At 43.0% G+C, this 14,875-nt stretch overlaps 1 protein-coding gene across 8 annotated transcripts in view; it reads right to left on the bottom strand.

The window, feature by feature from the left end:
- Positions 1-5,398: 5,398 nt before the first annotated feature.
- Positions 5,399-14,875, bottom strand: part of CHD8 (chromodomain helicase DNA binding protein 8) — a 63,905-nt gene continuing 54,428 nt past the window's right edge. For 7 of the 8 annotated variants that reach the window (XM_083144893.1, XM_083144938.1, XM_083144928.1 and 4 more), the window contains exons 36-38: positions 10,933-11,079; positions 7,508-7,624; positions 5,399-6,535 (exon numbers count right to left, since the gene is read on the bottom strand). In XM_083144893.1, the coding sequence (XP_083001019.1) occupies positions 6,131-6,535; positions 7,508-7,624; positions 10,933-11,079 (669 nt within the window). In that variant the 3' untranslated portion in view covers positions 5,399-6,130. The remainder of the gene's footprint in view (positions 6,536-7,507; positions 7,625-10,932; positions 11,080-14,875) is intronic. The other variant, XM_083144953.1, reaches the window with a different exon arrangement.

Below are 14,875 nucleotides of genomic sequence, written 5' to 3'. Positions count from 1 at the left end.
ATTCTGTCTCCTGTCTGCATGACCTGACCCAGAAGTCCCGGAGTACACTCTGAGGTTAGGCTCTGTTACTCCGGTTCTTCACAGTTTCCACTGCTCGTTACCCGGGAAAGACCGGCTAAAAACCCTGCTTGTGTCCTGGGAAAAAATCCTGTGTCACTCTACCTGGGATTTTTGACTTGTAGCCATTTCCACTAACAAAAATCCCAGGTATGTGCAGGTTCATGTGCAAAAACCCAGGATATTTATAGCAGTGGAAAAGCAGTATCAGATTAAATTGTAAAAGCCCTAAGGACAAGTCGGACCCAATTCTCCCTGATCTCTCGGGGAGGACTCACTTGATGGGCCATTTTTACATGCGATAAATTGCATGTACTCCAGGGGAGCTCTCTCAGCCAATCAATGGCCGCCCATTCTTTTGTATGATTGTATTTTTCATCTACTGCCCGCCGGGGATGCAGAGCATGGAGAGTACCTCTACTGTCTGGAGCTTCTCCGCTCTGCAGATTGGTGTGCGACAGAGGTGCTGCACCTATGGACCGTGTCGATGAGATAGATCGCAGGTAAAAGTGCCTCTGACGGCTGCACAACTTATCTTACAGGTGGAGCCGCTCTCAACCAGCTCGCTATATCACAGACATTGCAATGGGACATTGCCGTCGTATCGCTAAGAATGGGGCACGCAGAACTGGCGCATGGCAATAGTCGGGTAAGTTCCCTGTCTAAAGAGAGCGGTTCCGACCTCTGACTCCGATCCAATGACCACTGGCCCACACATCGGACCGGGTGTCATACCAATGCGATTTGGGACAATTTCGCCCGATTTCTCGGGCCAATCCGCCGGAATCCAGTGAAATCGGGCCCAAATCGCATAGTGTACAGGGGCCTAAAATGTTCCTGGATACACAGAGCTAGTAGCCCAAATACTATTATCTTTCTAACCATTCCAAGTAGGCAATCGTGCGGTATGCTTTCTTAAATTGCAGTTCAACCATCTTTGAAAATATTGCACTCTGATGAGTTCACTTCATAATGCTTATTACCCAACTTTGACATGGGATGCGGTCATTTTGTCTACAGCATGATGGTAGACAGTCATTAAGTCAACATGGGAAAAGGTCGACATGGGTCTAGTTCGACAATGTCTAAGTTGACAGTCAAAAGGTCAACATGGGGGTTTCCACTAGTTTTTTGAGCCGACATGCGGTATTTCATTCCCTACCATCCACTAGGGCACAGGTCTTCAACCTGTGGCCCTCCAGATGTTGTGAAACTACATGTCCCAGCATGCCCTGACAGTTTTGGCATGCTCTTATAGGAAAAATTTGGCAATGCATGTTGGAACATGTAGTTTCACAACATCTGGAGGGCCACAGGTTGAAGACCCATGCACTAGGGCATGATGGGAGAATAGTGTGACGAGCGTAGCGAGGCACCGTGCCCGACGCATTGCGAGTGATGCGGTGCACTTTAAACTGTGTCCATGTTGACTCTGTTGATATTCAGGTAAAAAAACCCAAAAAACTGTGAAAAACCCTAGAACCAGGTCGACCGAATGAGTAGTTAGAGATGTGCAATTAATGAATACATTACAGGCAAAATATGTAGGTATTAATCAGCCACAAATAGACCTTTTAGGATTTAAAGCTGTTTTAACTGCATTATCTCTGTTGCAAAGACCCTGCTGTTGCAGATGTAATTCAGCAATGATTATGCTTAAGATATGAAAAAAAAAAAAAACCCACAACATACAACCTTTCCATTCCACCCATCTAGAACCAACTAAGAGAGAAAACAAGTGAGAAGATACACTGGGGGCTATGCAGGTACCAGCCCTTTGCACTTTGTGGTGGCACAGCTCAAACGCTTCTATTTATGGCACTGTTATAGAGCCCCATCATGTAGTGTCATATAATATGTATTTAGATTTTTTTTGTGTTTATTTTTTTTTTTTTTTACATGATCTTAGGTTAGACCATGTGGATTCAAGGAACTTTGCGTCATGTGTCCTCTGCAGTCTGAGGTATAGACCATCTCTCACACTATGATGCAAGCTTTTCAGCAGTTTCTTCTGGAGAGATGACAACAGTCCAAAGAAAGGAAGTCACAAGGCTTCTATATACTATGATATATTCCTACAGAAGTGGTATTTCTAGCATTATAACACCTTTGGGTGACCCCTTGGTTCACTAGGTCTTCCCTTTAACAACCACATTTTTAAAGACCGCTAATGATGGTCCTGGCACAGAAACAAAACCTGTGGGATACTAGGATACTGTAATACTACATAATGGGGCCAGTACCTTGGACAGAAGGATAAATACATCCACTTTGCTCTTAGGCTTTGTGATGATGCAAGGGGGCATTGGCATAAGGAGACATAGTAAGTTTCAGGAATTGCAGTTAACAGGTGCGCTGATGTATCCTGTGCTGCAAAGTGGCCACCGGCAATGTGTGGCATGATGTCCCTGTGTCACTTCCCCATGTAGCCACTTATCATATGCTGCAGGCCCTGAGGGATATGGGCCCACCCTGACACCCATAGTCAGCTGACTCCTGCACACCGATCTAGAAACTTGTGCTATGATCACATGATTCCGTTAAATCATTTTCCGGTCAGCAGCCATCTTGGGTGATATAAGTAGGCCTTCCAGACGCCTCCACTGCCTTGAACAATTGTCTGTTCCTGTGCTCTCAAGGCTCCTGGCTTGCTCTCCGGATACCTGAGTCCTGCTGCTTCTCCTGCTCCCTGGTTACCATCTACTGCCAGAAACTTGAAAAAGAAACCATTCCTGTAACTATCATGCAAACATTTAGAAATACTAATCTTTAAAAATGAGTACTTCACCTCCCCCTTTAGGATTGATATTAGATGAGGGGAGTTTCAGTCCATCAGGTACATTTTACAATATGACCACGAAACATTGTTCAATTCCTTTTTTTTTTTTTTTATAGAAACATTTTTCTGGTGGTCTTTATAAAAACAAAGACAAATACTATGAAATCACCATAAAGGGAGTGTGGATCCCCAAAGCCCAGTGCAATGGTGGTTTCTAGTTCATATGATATGTCCCTGATGACGGTTTTGCATTTAGTCACATCAGCTCTAATGAGGAGAACCACTTTGTCATCTGCAGATAGCAAACTCGATGGGGATGGTGTAAAAGGTATGCTAGAAATGCCCCAGCTACCCAATAAATGCAATGCACAGTCTCACATAGGAACATATTAAGTGCTGAAATCACAACGAACATCAACAACCCCAGAAAAAAATAAATAAAAACACATCTAAAATAAGGTGGCCATATACTGCTGCGACTTGTCGCAGCAGTGTATGGCCAACCGATCCCCCTTCATACATTGCATGTGGTCCTTTTTACATGTGATGCATCGCATGCAACCCCAATCCCTACTGCTGAAAGGTGTTTTGAGTCGGAGGGGAGTGAGATGTGCAGAAGGTCCGACCTCCAACTCAGAGGTCAGACACATCCGATTTGGCCATTTTTCACTGGATTTCTCGGCCAGATCCATCAGAATTGGGTGAAAAGTTGCCAAATTTAAGGACCTGTAATGGAATGAAGACAGCATTTCGTACTCCTTAAAACTCACTTTACTACAAACTGAAGCCGGATGGTGTAGATGGGACAGGTCCAAATGTAATTAGACTAGTTCACCAAAACCTGTATAAAAAGTAGAGTTGTCATGGTTCTTCAGAGTTTCATGTATAAAAGTACATTGCAGAATACTCCATATATAGTATATCCATCAATGCTACATGTAGCCATTTCTTAATGATCATTATCATGCATTCCCATTGAAAAATAAAAATCCTAAGTATGTAAAAAAAAATCTGTAGGGGGAATTTTGTCATTTCAGATTTTGCTTCTCCCCAACGTTGCATGCTTCCCATTGGGGTGGACATTAGCAATGTGTGTTTGTTTGATTACATAAGTGTGACACTATTAGTTGGTCTTTTTTCCCCACTCACATCACATGGGATTTGCGAAGTGTGAATAAATCATGTAACAGATGAGTTAAGGCTACCTTTGCTTTTTCCATATACCAATTGGTGTGTTTGAACCATTAATTTATGGACTGAGCATAATACACTGATGAGGAAAGGTGGTGCCCGTTATAGCAAACTCGGTACTTATGTATTATCTGGGCTCCCGTGTTAAATGCACCCCATTTTTTCATACCCCTACTATCCAACTACGCATGGAGTTGATTTTATATAGTGTGGCGAGCGCAGCGAGCCACCCTGCCCGAAGCGCGGCGAGCGCAGCGAGGGGACACGGTCTCATAAGAAAAACGGGAGCCCAGATATTACATAAGTACCGCAAACTCTTGGCTTTTTAAGCATTAAAGCTTGGAGTATGCAAAGTGTACACAGAAAAACCAAGGTTATGCAATATGTTTTTATATCTATAAGAAATCTGGGTACTTGTTTCCTAGCACGGCGCCACCGATTTTAATTGTATCCATCGGGTCGGAAAAATCACGTTGAGCGCATGCCAACCAAATCGCATGCGATTGACCCGATTTTTACATTGGATTGAATGTAAAATGGTCCCCGAGACCCGATTTGACATTGATTTCAATGTAAAAAGCACCAAAACCCCCTCATGTTTGAAATGCGCCCCCCCCATTGTTAACGCCACCCCACTATTGACGCCAACCCGAAGCGTGGCGAGCGCGAGCCCGCGGTACGCGTCCTCCGACCTTTTCATACCCCTACTATCCACGTCGGCGTGGAGTTGATTTTATAAAGTGTGGCGAGCGCAGCGAGCCACCGTGCCCGAAGCGTGGCGAGCCCCGCGGATACATTCACAGGTATCCGTGTCCCCTCGCGGGCTTCACAGGTATCCGCGTTCGCTCGCCACGCTTCGGGCACGGTGGCTCGCCACACTTTATAAAATCAACTCCACGCCGACATGGACAGTAGGGGTATGAAAAGGACGGAGGACGCGTACCGCCGCCGCTCGCCACGCTTTGGGTTGGCGTCAATATTGGGGTGGCAATCGGGGCATTAAACATACTTTTTCAACATATTCAATGTGAAATGGGCCATATTTCATTGTCACCTATGTAAAATTGGGTTGATCGCGTTGCGGGCCATTATAATGGCCCGCGACCGACGCGATCAACCTGATTTTCACTTTTAAAATTATTTAACATTGTCCGCGATCAACCTGATTTTGTCTTTCACCGGCAAATTAGCTGGTGATTGACACAAAATCGGGTCCATCGCGTTGATTGTATGCCTTAAGTGCCTTAAACTTAAGGCATACAATCAACGAGATGGGCGCTGTGCAAGGAAACAAGTACCGAAATCTGTAATTGTAATATATTGGACAGATGATATAAAAACACACCATACACAGTCGTCAAACTCCAGAAATGACATTATATTAAATCAAGGAATTTATTGATTTCTCATGGATGACTGAGGGAAAGAGAAGGCTGGTAGCACCCCCTGCACCCTACAAAATGCAGCTTCAGCTCCTCAGTGTCAGGTCCCACATGTACACACAAACAAAGTGCCCATCCCTCCCTCAATGCACAGGCTTAACTCTGCTTGCAACAAATTCATGTTTTGTATAAGAGAACAGGTCGCTGTATTCTTACTGCAACACTTCCAATTATGTTACCCCCATAACAGTGAACTAGGGGAGTAATGCACATCGGAGCTGGGTGAATAGTGGAGACCCCCAAGTGGGATAGGGACCTTGTCACCCAGATCCTGAAGTGCCTTATTGCACTGTAAGAGACTTTCCTTAATGTCCAAGAACCTGTTCTGTGCTAGTGTGGTGCAAGGCCCCTTCCAGCAATATAGAGTTAATAATATTAAATTAATAAAAAAAGAAAAAAAAGGCAAAGCCTCATTCGTTTGTCCTTTCTGATCCAGCGTGAATCCTGCCGCGGAGGATCCTTAAACTTGGGGCTGGAAAGAGTCATGGAGTCCTGAAAATTGGGAGGGGGAAAAAACAAAAAAAAGTCAAAAATAAAAAATAAGATCCCCCCCAAAAAACAGGCTATTGGTGAGAAGGCAGTAACTTAGTCTCTACATAGAGGGGTTTTGGCCCTGCTTCTCTGTGAGTTGTTCTTGGCTCCCACTAGGGGAAGGGTCCTATCAGGGTCTGTCTAAGTCATCATCACTGGAGGAAGAATTTGCTGGCATCATGGGGTCATCAAGCAGAGAGAAGTGTTGTTGTGGGGGCTCATAGCCCGGTAAATCATCACCAAATGTAGGTCCTTGAATTCTACTTGCAGATGATGCATGCAGAGGGTGGAAACGTGGTAATCCCATCCCACCAAGTCCTGTTTGGTGCAGTATTCCTCCTCCTGATGTCCCATACACGGGCCGCAGAGAATTTGCACTGGGCTCTGGTCTAGGGTCCCGGGAGAAGGTGTGACATGTGTCCCCAGCTCCATGTAAAGTAGACGGCATTATTATCTTGGAGGGAGGACGTTTCTTTCTTTTTTTGGCTGATGTGGGGAGATGTTGAGTATCAAATGTGTTCTCTGGTAGAGAAGACTGAGAATACAAGAAAACACAATTTTAGATGAATGCTCGCAATGTAAATATTGTTCTACAGCTCTAACATGCATACATATATACATACATACATACATACTATATATAAATGTAGCTGTGGTGGCACTCCGCGTTCTCAGCACAGGGGTGCTGGGACTTGCTAAATAGCTCCGGTGTCTTCCTGTTTGAGTGCTGTGAGACGCTCTGTATACAAGATGCTGGGGGGGGGGGGGGGGCACTCAGAATTGAGGACAGGAGACAAGTGTTATGGGTACCCGACGTTTCAAAAGCCTGCAGGCTTTTTTTTAATCAAGGTGCACCTTGATAAAAATACGGACATGATCCATTCGAGACACATGCAGTGCAATGCTTGTAAACAGACAGGGATCGCTGTCTTTGCACACAGACTTATTTTCTTTTGCACACATTATAGTCAGACGCCACACATGGCAGACTCACATTGATATGTTTTTTCCTTTATTAATTGTTTATAAAGATGTAATGTATTGTCATAACTTGCGATGTATGTTTGTTTATGTTTTGGTCTCTGTTTCCTAGGCAGGCGCCGCGTGTCTTCCCCCTCTACGCACGGAGGGGCTCAGCTAATACTACAGCTTCTGCCCACGTCATCGGCCTGGTGCGAGCAGGCTTTGGATAGGGCGGATATTGAGAACAGCGTGCAGCACGTGACGGCGGGGAGAAGGAGGCGGCGGCAGCTTCAATTATAGTATTTATGCTTGATTTTTTGATGTATGCTCACTTGTTGTTTTGAACAGCTTGAGAAAGGGGCGCAGTCCCGAAATGTTGCCACAGCACTTAATAAACCAGTTTGTTTTTTTCTACACCGTCTGAGTGCCACCTGTTAGGGGGCCAATCATGGCCAACAGTTAATTAATAAGCTCTCAGACCTCCTAAATCAAACAAATTTAGCTCAACCAATCATAGTGTTTGTTCATATGTCATTTTTCTCACCTTTTTCCCATTGTGATGATGAGAAGGCTGCACAGCACCCGCAACTCCAAGAGCCGCCGCAGCTGACCTGGATTTCTTACTCCGATGTTTCTTACGTTTCCTACGGTCCTCCATATACTGTGTACAAAAAGCAAGATATTAACATGTGCCCCAGCAATGACTGGTTGTTGCTGGTATAAACAAATTGTAACCGAAAACAACAGTAGTGCAATGCATTAGCAGAGGGTAGTGAGTAACTCACTTAGTTTGGGAACCACTGCATTAAGGAAAGGTGGACTGTGTGCCGTGGTACCCTGGGTTGGTGGTCCAGGAGTTATTTACATTCAAATTGGTCAGTATAAGTAAAACTATTGTTTGTGGCTTCATATTATAAGCCACAACTAATATAATCCCTCACCACATAATTAGCATTAAGGATGACATTTAAACACAATTTACAATTACTTTTTTTTTCCCAATAAGAAACTTTTGACCTAGGGGTGCCATGAATCAATTTCTGAAACTATAGGGTGCCGTGATTCAAAAAAGTTTAGGAACCACTGACTTCACTCATTCATATAGCGCTAGTGGCATGAATGAGATGCAGTGACATAGTTGGTCTCTCCTGCTGCGTGCAGAGGCGTTTCCTGGCTACTGAAAGGCGTGAGGACCCACATCTGGTGCAAGAGAAGAACTGAGCAGGACAAGAATCCCAATTGGTAGCAAAAACTACATTATTATATTTGTATAGAAAGTAACTGAAACATATTGGCGACGAGCAATCGGTGGACATTGTCACCAGTGCTATTTTATTCAACAACCACATCAAAGTCTGGGACTTAAAATCCAATACAGGTCCTCCGTTCATCAAATCAAAAGAGCTGCCCAGTACCCGACTGGAAGCAGGGACCACGGCTGCAGCGGAGACAGGCGACTCCTGTGGGGAATCCCATCACCGCTGACCACGTTAAGCAGAGAGAGATATCTGAGCTACCGGAGTGGATACAAACTGTGCAGTCTTTCCCACCCTGTATGATATAAAGTGGACTCAGCCCTTAATAGTATCTGGACTTTGTTTATGGGTTTTTTTACCTACTTTTTGAATTTTTGTTTTTAAAGTGGATATATTAAAAATAAAAAAACATTCTAATATCATCCTCATTGGGATAGACATTCTTCAATTTACACATCATACCTAAGCGCCCTTGATCGATCCTCCACCTATCCCTTGCTTTATAGAAAGTAACTGTAGTCTACTAGTTATCTTGCTAAGGGTGGTATTACTAGGGAAAGACTAGCCATTACAATGTTTCCCCTTGGATTTCTGCAGTTATCAAGTTGAAAGAAATTGTGTCCATGAAAGACGAATGGTTTAGTATGTGGGCTAAAAGAATTTAAAATACCAGTGCCCAGCTTCTTCTTGATGCCAAACGGCTGGTAAAACACTATATAACATATACATACACACCACATATAGACATACAACATATTTTACTCAGCAGATTCTGCTTGTGCATCTTATCAATGTGGCGTTCTGGAGTAGCATGGGAACGGTCTACTAACGCCAAGCATAGCCTGCTGCATGGCATATTGAGATAATGTATGAGGACAAATCTTTATATGAAAAACTGGGCTTTTAATAAAAGTACATATATTATCTCATAATTCTACTCAACTATGGGATCTCTTCCAAAAAAAATAAACCATCTTAGCCCATTTTAAGATTTGTCATGATTGTTTTAGAGAGAACATAAACCGCATGGGGAACTAACAATGAAAGATTGCTGAAGAGCTCGCTAGGGCTGAAATTATTATACATTTTCAGTATAAATGCTTAACCGTAATTTCAATATGAAGTAGTTTAAGTTCCTGAAGCACCAGGAAAGGATTGTTACTTTCGATTTATATAATAATTTTTGATGTCCATGATGACCAATAACTCCTTAAGGTGTAGGACAGATTTTGAAAACTCCATCTTGAAACTGCTCAATCGGTCCAGAAGAGATACATAACGGGTTCATGGAACAAGGAAAAAAAAAAAGTGTGCACCCCTTTGGGGTCGAAGGGCACTGAATTGAAAAAAAAAGTATTTTTTTATACCTCCTTGAGAAATAAAATTCACTGTTACTATTACAGAGGATGAACCTCAAAGTACTGAAATGTCCTACAGGCCCAACCTAACCTCGCCGCAGCAATTAAGACTCCACTCTCTCGCCCTATGTGCAAGCCACATTTTTCAGGAGCTGAATGCAAATGCAAAATACTCTTCTACACTGGAAATCGCACACCTGAAACAGTGCCTCAGATTCATGCCGTTATCTTGCTGCCTGATGATGCCAGGAGCATGGAGTCAAAATTCACTACCCCATTGTACACGGAAAGGCCAGGTGATCTGAGAGTAAAGCTTGGCATAATGCATGGTTTCGAAGGTGGAGACCATCTTACCCATCAATTAATTGCAGGCATAACTGGACAGATAGGATATCCAACCCTGAACGGAACAAATCCTGCTGTCCAGGAGGAACTTCTTGAAATTCATGATCCTGCCATGTCTCTGAAAAATCTAAACTGTGCGTTCAAAGTGACAATGTAGCAAAGAAGTTGAGGATGCCTTGAAAAAAAAACATCCAAGTAGGGTACCATTTTATACCCTTCCTCCCATAACAAAGGCGTGCCGTGAGTTTTGTTAAAAACGAGCAAATTTGTAGCCAGGCTAAAGGACAGGCTCCTACCAATGGAGAATTTGAGAAGCCAGTGATAGTCCTCCCGAATGGTGACATTATTGAGATATTTCTCAATAAAGGCTAGAATTTAGTTGACCTCCACGCCAATCATCACTGACCTCATGGACTGCAGCCAAAACAAATAAATCCATAACCTTGCTTCACGAGTCCAGACATTAATGGGTCAAAACGACAACCAGCTTTCAGACTAAAAAAATGTTCCAGTAAAATTCCATATGTCCACTGTGCTGCTGACAGTGCAGTAGTTGACTCTTTGGGGTGATTGTATCAGTCAACTAACCTAATCCCGGCACAACAACCACAGTGAAATTCCCTGCATATGAAAATAACTTGGCTGAACATGGGGTTCCATTGCCACCACCACATTCTAGAAAGGTTGACAGTGCCAACTGCAGGTCCAGGCAGTCCCTGGAGTACTGACCCTAGAATGAGGACAGCAAAGTTCACTCCCAATCAAGTCTAACAGTAGTCATATATATCAGCCTACCAACACTGCCTTGCTGCTGCCAGGTCCACCCATAAAGGCTGCAAATTGCAGCACACATCACTTAATTAAAACATTAGCTTCACAAAATTCAAATAACAATAAGGGGCTACAATGCAGACCCTAAAAATAATCCCTGCTCCTATGGGAACTTAAGTAACACTTAACAGGTGCTACAGAGAGAAGGAATGTTATTCCTAGTGCCAGTGATAACTTACAGCTAGAAATCGCGGGTCCACAATGTAGTCAGGATGTCTGTGCAGCCACTCATGCAGTTGGCAGCGTTTAGGTGCTTCTTCCCCTAGGAGTACAGTACCATCCCTTTGATTCACAACTGGAATTCGGGCATCCATATCCAACTCCATCTGAATTGGAACAAGTTGCTGGTTACAAACTTTTTCATCATATTCTATCGGCACAGATGCCAGACAGCAAGTATCATATTAAGGTGCTGAAATGGGCCAAACTCATTGCTTAACTATGAGACATTGCAGCCTGTTTTTAGTACACCTATCTGTAATGGTCACTGCTCTAGATTAAATTATAAACAAAATGTATTTTTATTGGCTTATTATTACCATGTACAGTTTTTTCTGAAGACTATGTATGTCTCCTTACTTACACGGCAAGTGCTTTTAAAACAACCAAATGTACTGCAGGCTTCTGGTAAACTTTGGTTACAAAGAATTCATTTTGCAGTTTTATATACAAAATATTAAGGTCCATAAATATTGGAACAGCGACAACTCTCATATTTTGGGCTCTATACACCACCACAATGGATTTGAAATGAACCAAACAAGATGTGCTTTAACAGCAGACTTTCAGCTTTAATTTGAGGGCATTTATCAGGTGAACACCGTAGGAATTACAACTGTTTCTATATGTGCCTCACTTTTTAAAAGGGACCAAAAGTAATGGGACAATCGACTCAAAAGCTATTTCATGGACAGGTATGGGCTATTCGCTTGTTATTTCATCATCATCATCAATTAAGCAGGTAAAAGGTCCGGAGTTGATTCCAGGTGTGGCATTTGCATTTGAAATCTGTTGCTGTCGACTCTCTATGAGATCCAAAGAGCTGTCACTATCAGTGAAGCAAGCCATCATTAGGCTAAAAAATAAAAACAAACCTACTGTATCAGAGAGATAGCAAAAACATTAGGTATGGCCAAATCAACAGTTTGGAAGATTCTTAAAAATAAAGAACGCACCGGAGAGCTAAGCAACCCCAAAATGCCCAGAAGACCAACTGTGGTGGATGACAGAAGAATTACTCCCCTGGTGAAGAAAAACCCCTTCACAACAATTGGCCAGATCAAGAACACTCTCCAGGAGGTAGGTATATATGTCAAAATCAAGTCAAGAGAAGACTTCACAACTGTGAATATAGAGGTTTCACCACAAGATGTAAACCATCGGTGAGCCTCAAAAACCGGAAGACCAGATTAGAGTTTGACAAACATCTAAAAAAGCCTTTATGCATCCTATGGACAGATGAGACAAATATTAACTTGTATCAGTGATGGGAAGAGAAGAGTATGGAGAAGGAAAGGAACTGCTCATGATCCAAAACATACAACCTCATCAGCGAAGCATGGTGGTGGTAGTGTCATGGCGTGTGCATGTATGGCTGCCAATGGAACTGGTTCCTTGTATTTATTGATACTATGACTGCTGACAAAAGTAGCAGCATGAATTCTGATGTGTTTCAGGCAATATTCAGGCTGTAATTGACTGCAAAGGATTTGCAACAGACCCGCGTTCATCCACATATTCCTGTTGTGCGGCAACAATGGAAAAGCTATGATTTAATCTCTTGCAATTTGAACCCTTACTGAATTTCATCTTTGCAAAAGACAACTGCACCATGTTGACTGTATTAATGTAATGCTCAATCCTTAATAAAAATATTTTTTGGGGAAAAAAAAAGGGAAAGTTTGATTTACAGTAAGATGGTTTAGTTTGTCCCATTACTTTTGGTCCCTTAAAAAGTGGGAGGCACATATAGAAACCGTTGTAATTCCTACACCGTTCACCTGATTTGGATGTAAATACCCTCAAATTAAAAAAACTTAACGTCTGCAGTTAAAGCATATCTTGTTTGGTTCATTTGAAACCCATTGTGGTGGTGTAAAGAATATGAGAATTGTGTCAATGTCCCAATATTTATGGACCTGACAGTATATGGGTATGGGACATTGGGTCAACCCATATTAGGTCAACATGCATTGGGTGGATCACAGAAGGTTGACGGGTTTGGAAGGTCAACACAAGCATTAGGTCGACAGTCAACACGTCAAAATGTCTACATAGTCCACGTGGACACCTTCAAAGTGTACCCATTCACTTTCCACGCTTTGGGCACGAAGCCTCGCTACGCTCTGCACACTATTCTATTCTCCCTCCATGCCATAGTGGATGGTAAAGCATGATATGCCGCCTGTCAGCACAAAATAAAGACCTGTGAAAAACTCTTGTCGACCTAATGACCGTATACTGGATATATCACATTCCTGCAGCTATTTGGTTTGTCATTTGCTCTGGGAGTGCCGAGCAGTGTACAGGTTTTGGACGAGTGTCTGGAAATGGACACAACATGTGCAATGCTCTCTCCTTTGATCCTAGGGTAGTGTCTTTGGGACTAAAAACCACTCGTTTTTTAGTTGACAGATGAAGTGAATTTTACGTGGGATTTCAAGTGAAGACCTGGAAAACATGAACGGTTTGTAGTCCTGAGGACATAATTTGAGAAGCTCTCTTTGGCTTCTCCGTGGAAGAACTTTTTAATTTAGAACTACAAATTTTTGTCAAAAAAAACTTATTTGGTGTGTTGAATTGAACATTTGAAAATTTAAATTCTGTCTAGTTTACAAGCCAAATCATCTGTGTTGTTAGTTACATCTAAGGCAGTAACAATTTGGGGTAGTCCTGCATTTAGAATAACCTTATACGCCCTTTCACCCTGCACAAATAACCCGGGTCGACCTGGTTCTCGTGTGGTGTGAAAGGGTCATTTGAAAAAAGCTGGGTCCAGCAATCTGGCATTCCGACCCGCGTTGCTGGCCAGTTTTAACTGGTAACCCGGGTCCCGTCCGCTCTATAGGGAAGAGGCAGCAGCAGCAACTAGCACTGATGACTCCTACGATGACGTGCCGCCGCTCGGCCCCGAACCCACGTAACGTCAGTGTCCCGCCTTATTGCTGGGTCGCTGTGGGGAACTTCACCTTGGAAATGCCAGGATGGTCCTGGACGGACCAGTTTCCGAATCCTGGTTCGCGACCCGGCATTTGCGATGTGAAAGGGGTAGAAGTCATGATAAGGAATGACTTATGCTCCCTTGGCTTTGAAGAACATAGCAATGACTGCAGTCAGCACTGTAAGCACACTTGGAAATACCAAAAGTGAAGGCTCTTCAATCCTATGTGTATATGGGAACTGAAGTACTTCAAGTTGAGAAGGGAACAAAATGACCCGTTCAGCTTCTAAACCAAGAATATTTTTCATAAAATCCAGAAAAGAAAAGAAACAAACTCTGAATGCAACAGAGCCTGAATGACACCTTGTAGAGCAAAACATTTTGTTGCCGTGTGAGTAGGTCAGTGGTGAAAAAGTTTTGGTGGAGGGTCTAACGTAGCCATTGGACAAGGCACTCAAGTGTCTGATGTTGAGTTGCACCATCTGTCCGTGTATGCAAGACAACAGGCACACACATACAAAACAGAAAACCACAGGTTGAGCCAGGAACAAAGCCATACTGAAGGCTTAATTGCAGGTCTGAAAACGGAATTTACAATCTGTTTAGGTCTGCTTTCCAGCAGAACAGTGGTTATCAATTCCAGTCCTCAGGTACAAGGAACAGGTCATGTGATATTTTATAATGCACAAGTGAGTTACTCTATTTCACTGGGTCATTAATTATGCTACCTGCTTCTAAATACAGAAATCTATCTATTCCTGCTGGAAAAACTTGAGGATTAAAACACACTGCTCTAGAAGGTCCTCCTTGAGACCAGGATGTCTGACTTTCCTGTAAAGGAAAAGCAGGGACCAACATGTTTAGGAACAGATTATGATATCCTGGCTGACAGAAGTCTTGGGTCGAATGTCGCCTCACTAAATTACAAAATTAATTGCTCCAAAGTGAGTAACTCTGCTCAA

This window comes from Crinia signifera, chromosome 1 (assembly GCF_055691185.1).
Source record: "Crinia signifera chromosome 1, ASM5569118v1, whole genome shotgun sequence".
In the NCBI taxonomy this organism is placed as follows: Eukaryota; Metazoa; Chordata; class Amphibia; order Anura; family Myobatrachidae; genus Crinia; species Crinia signifera.
The sequence above is the reverse complement of the archived record's forward strand: the minus strand, read 5'-3'. Positions and strand labels throughout refer to the sequence as shown.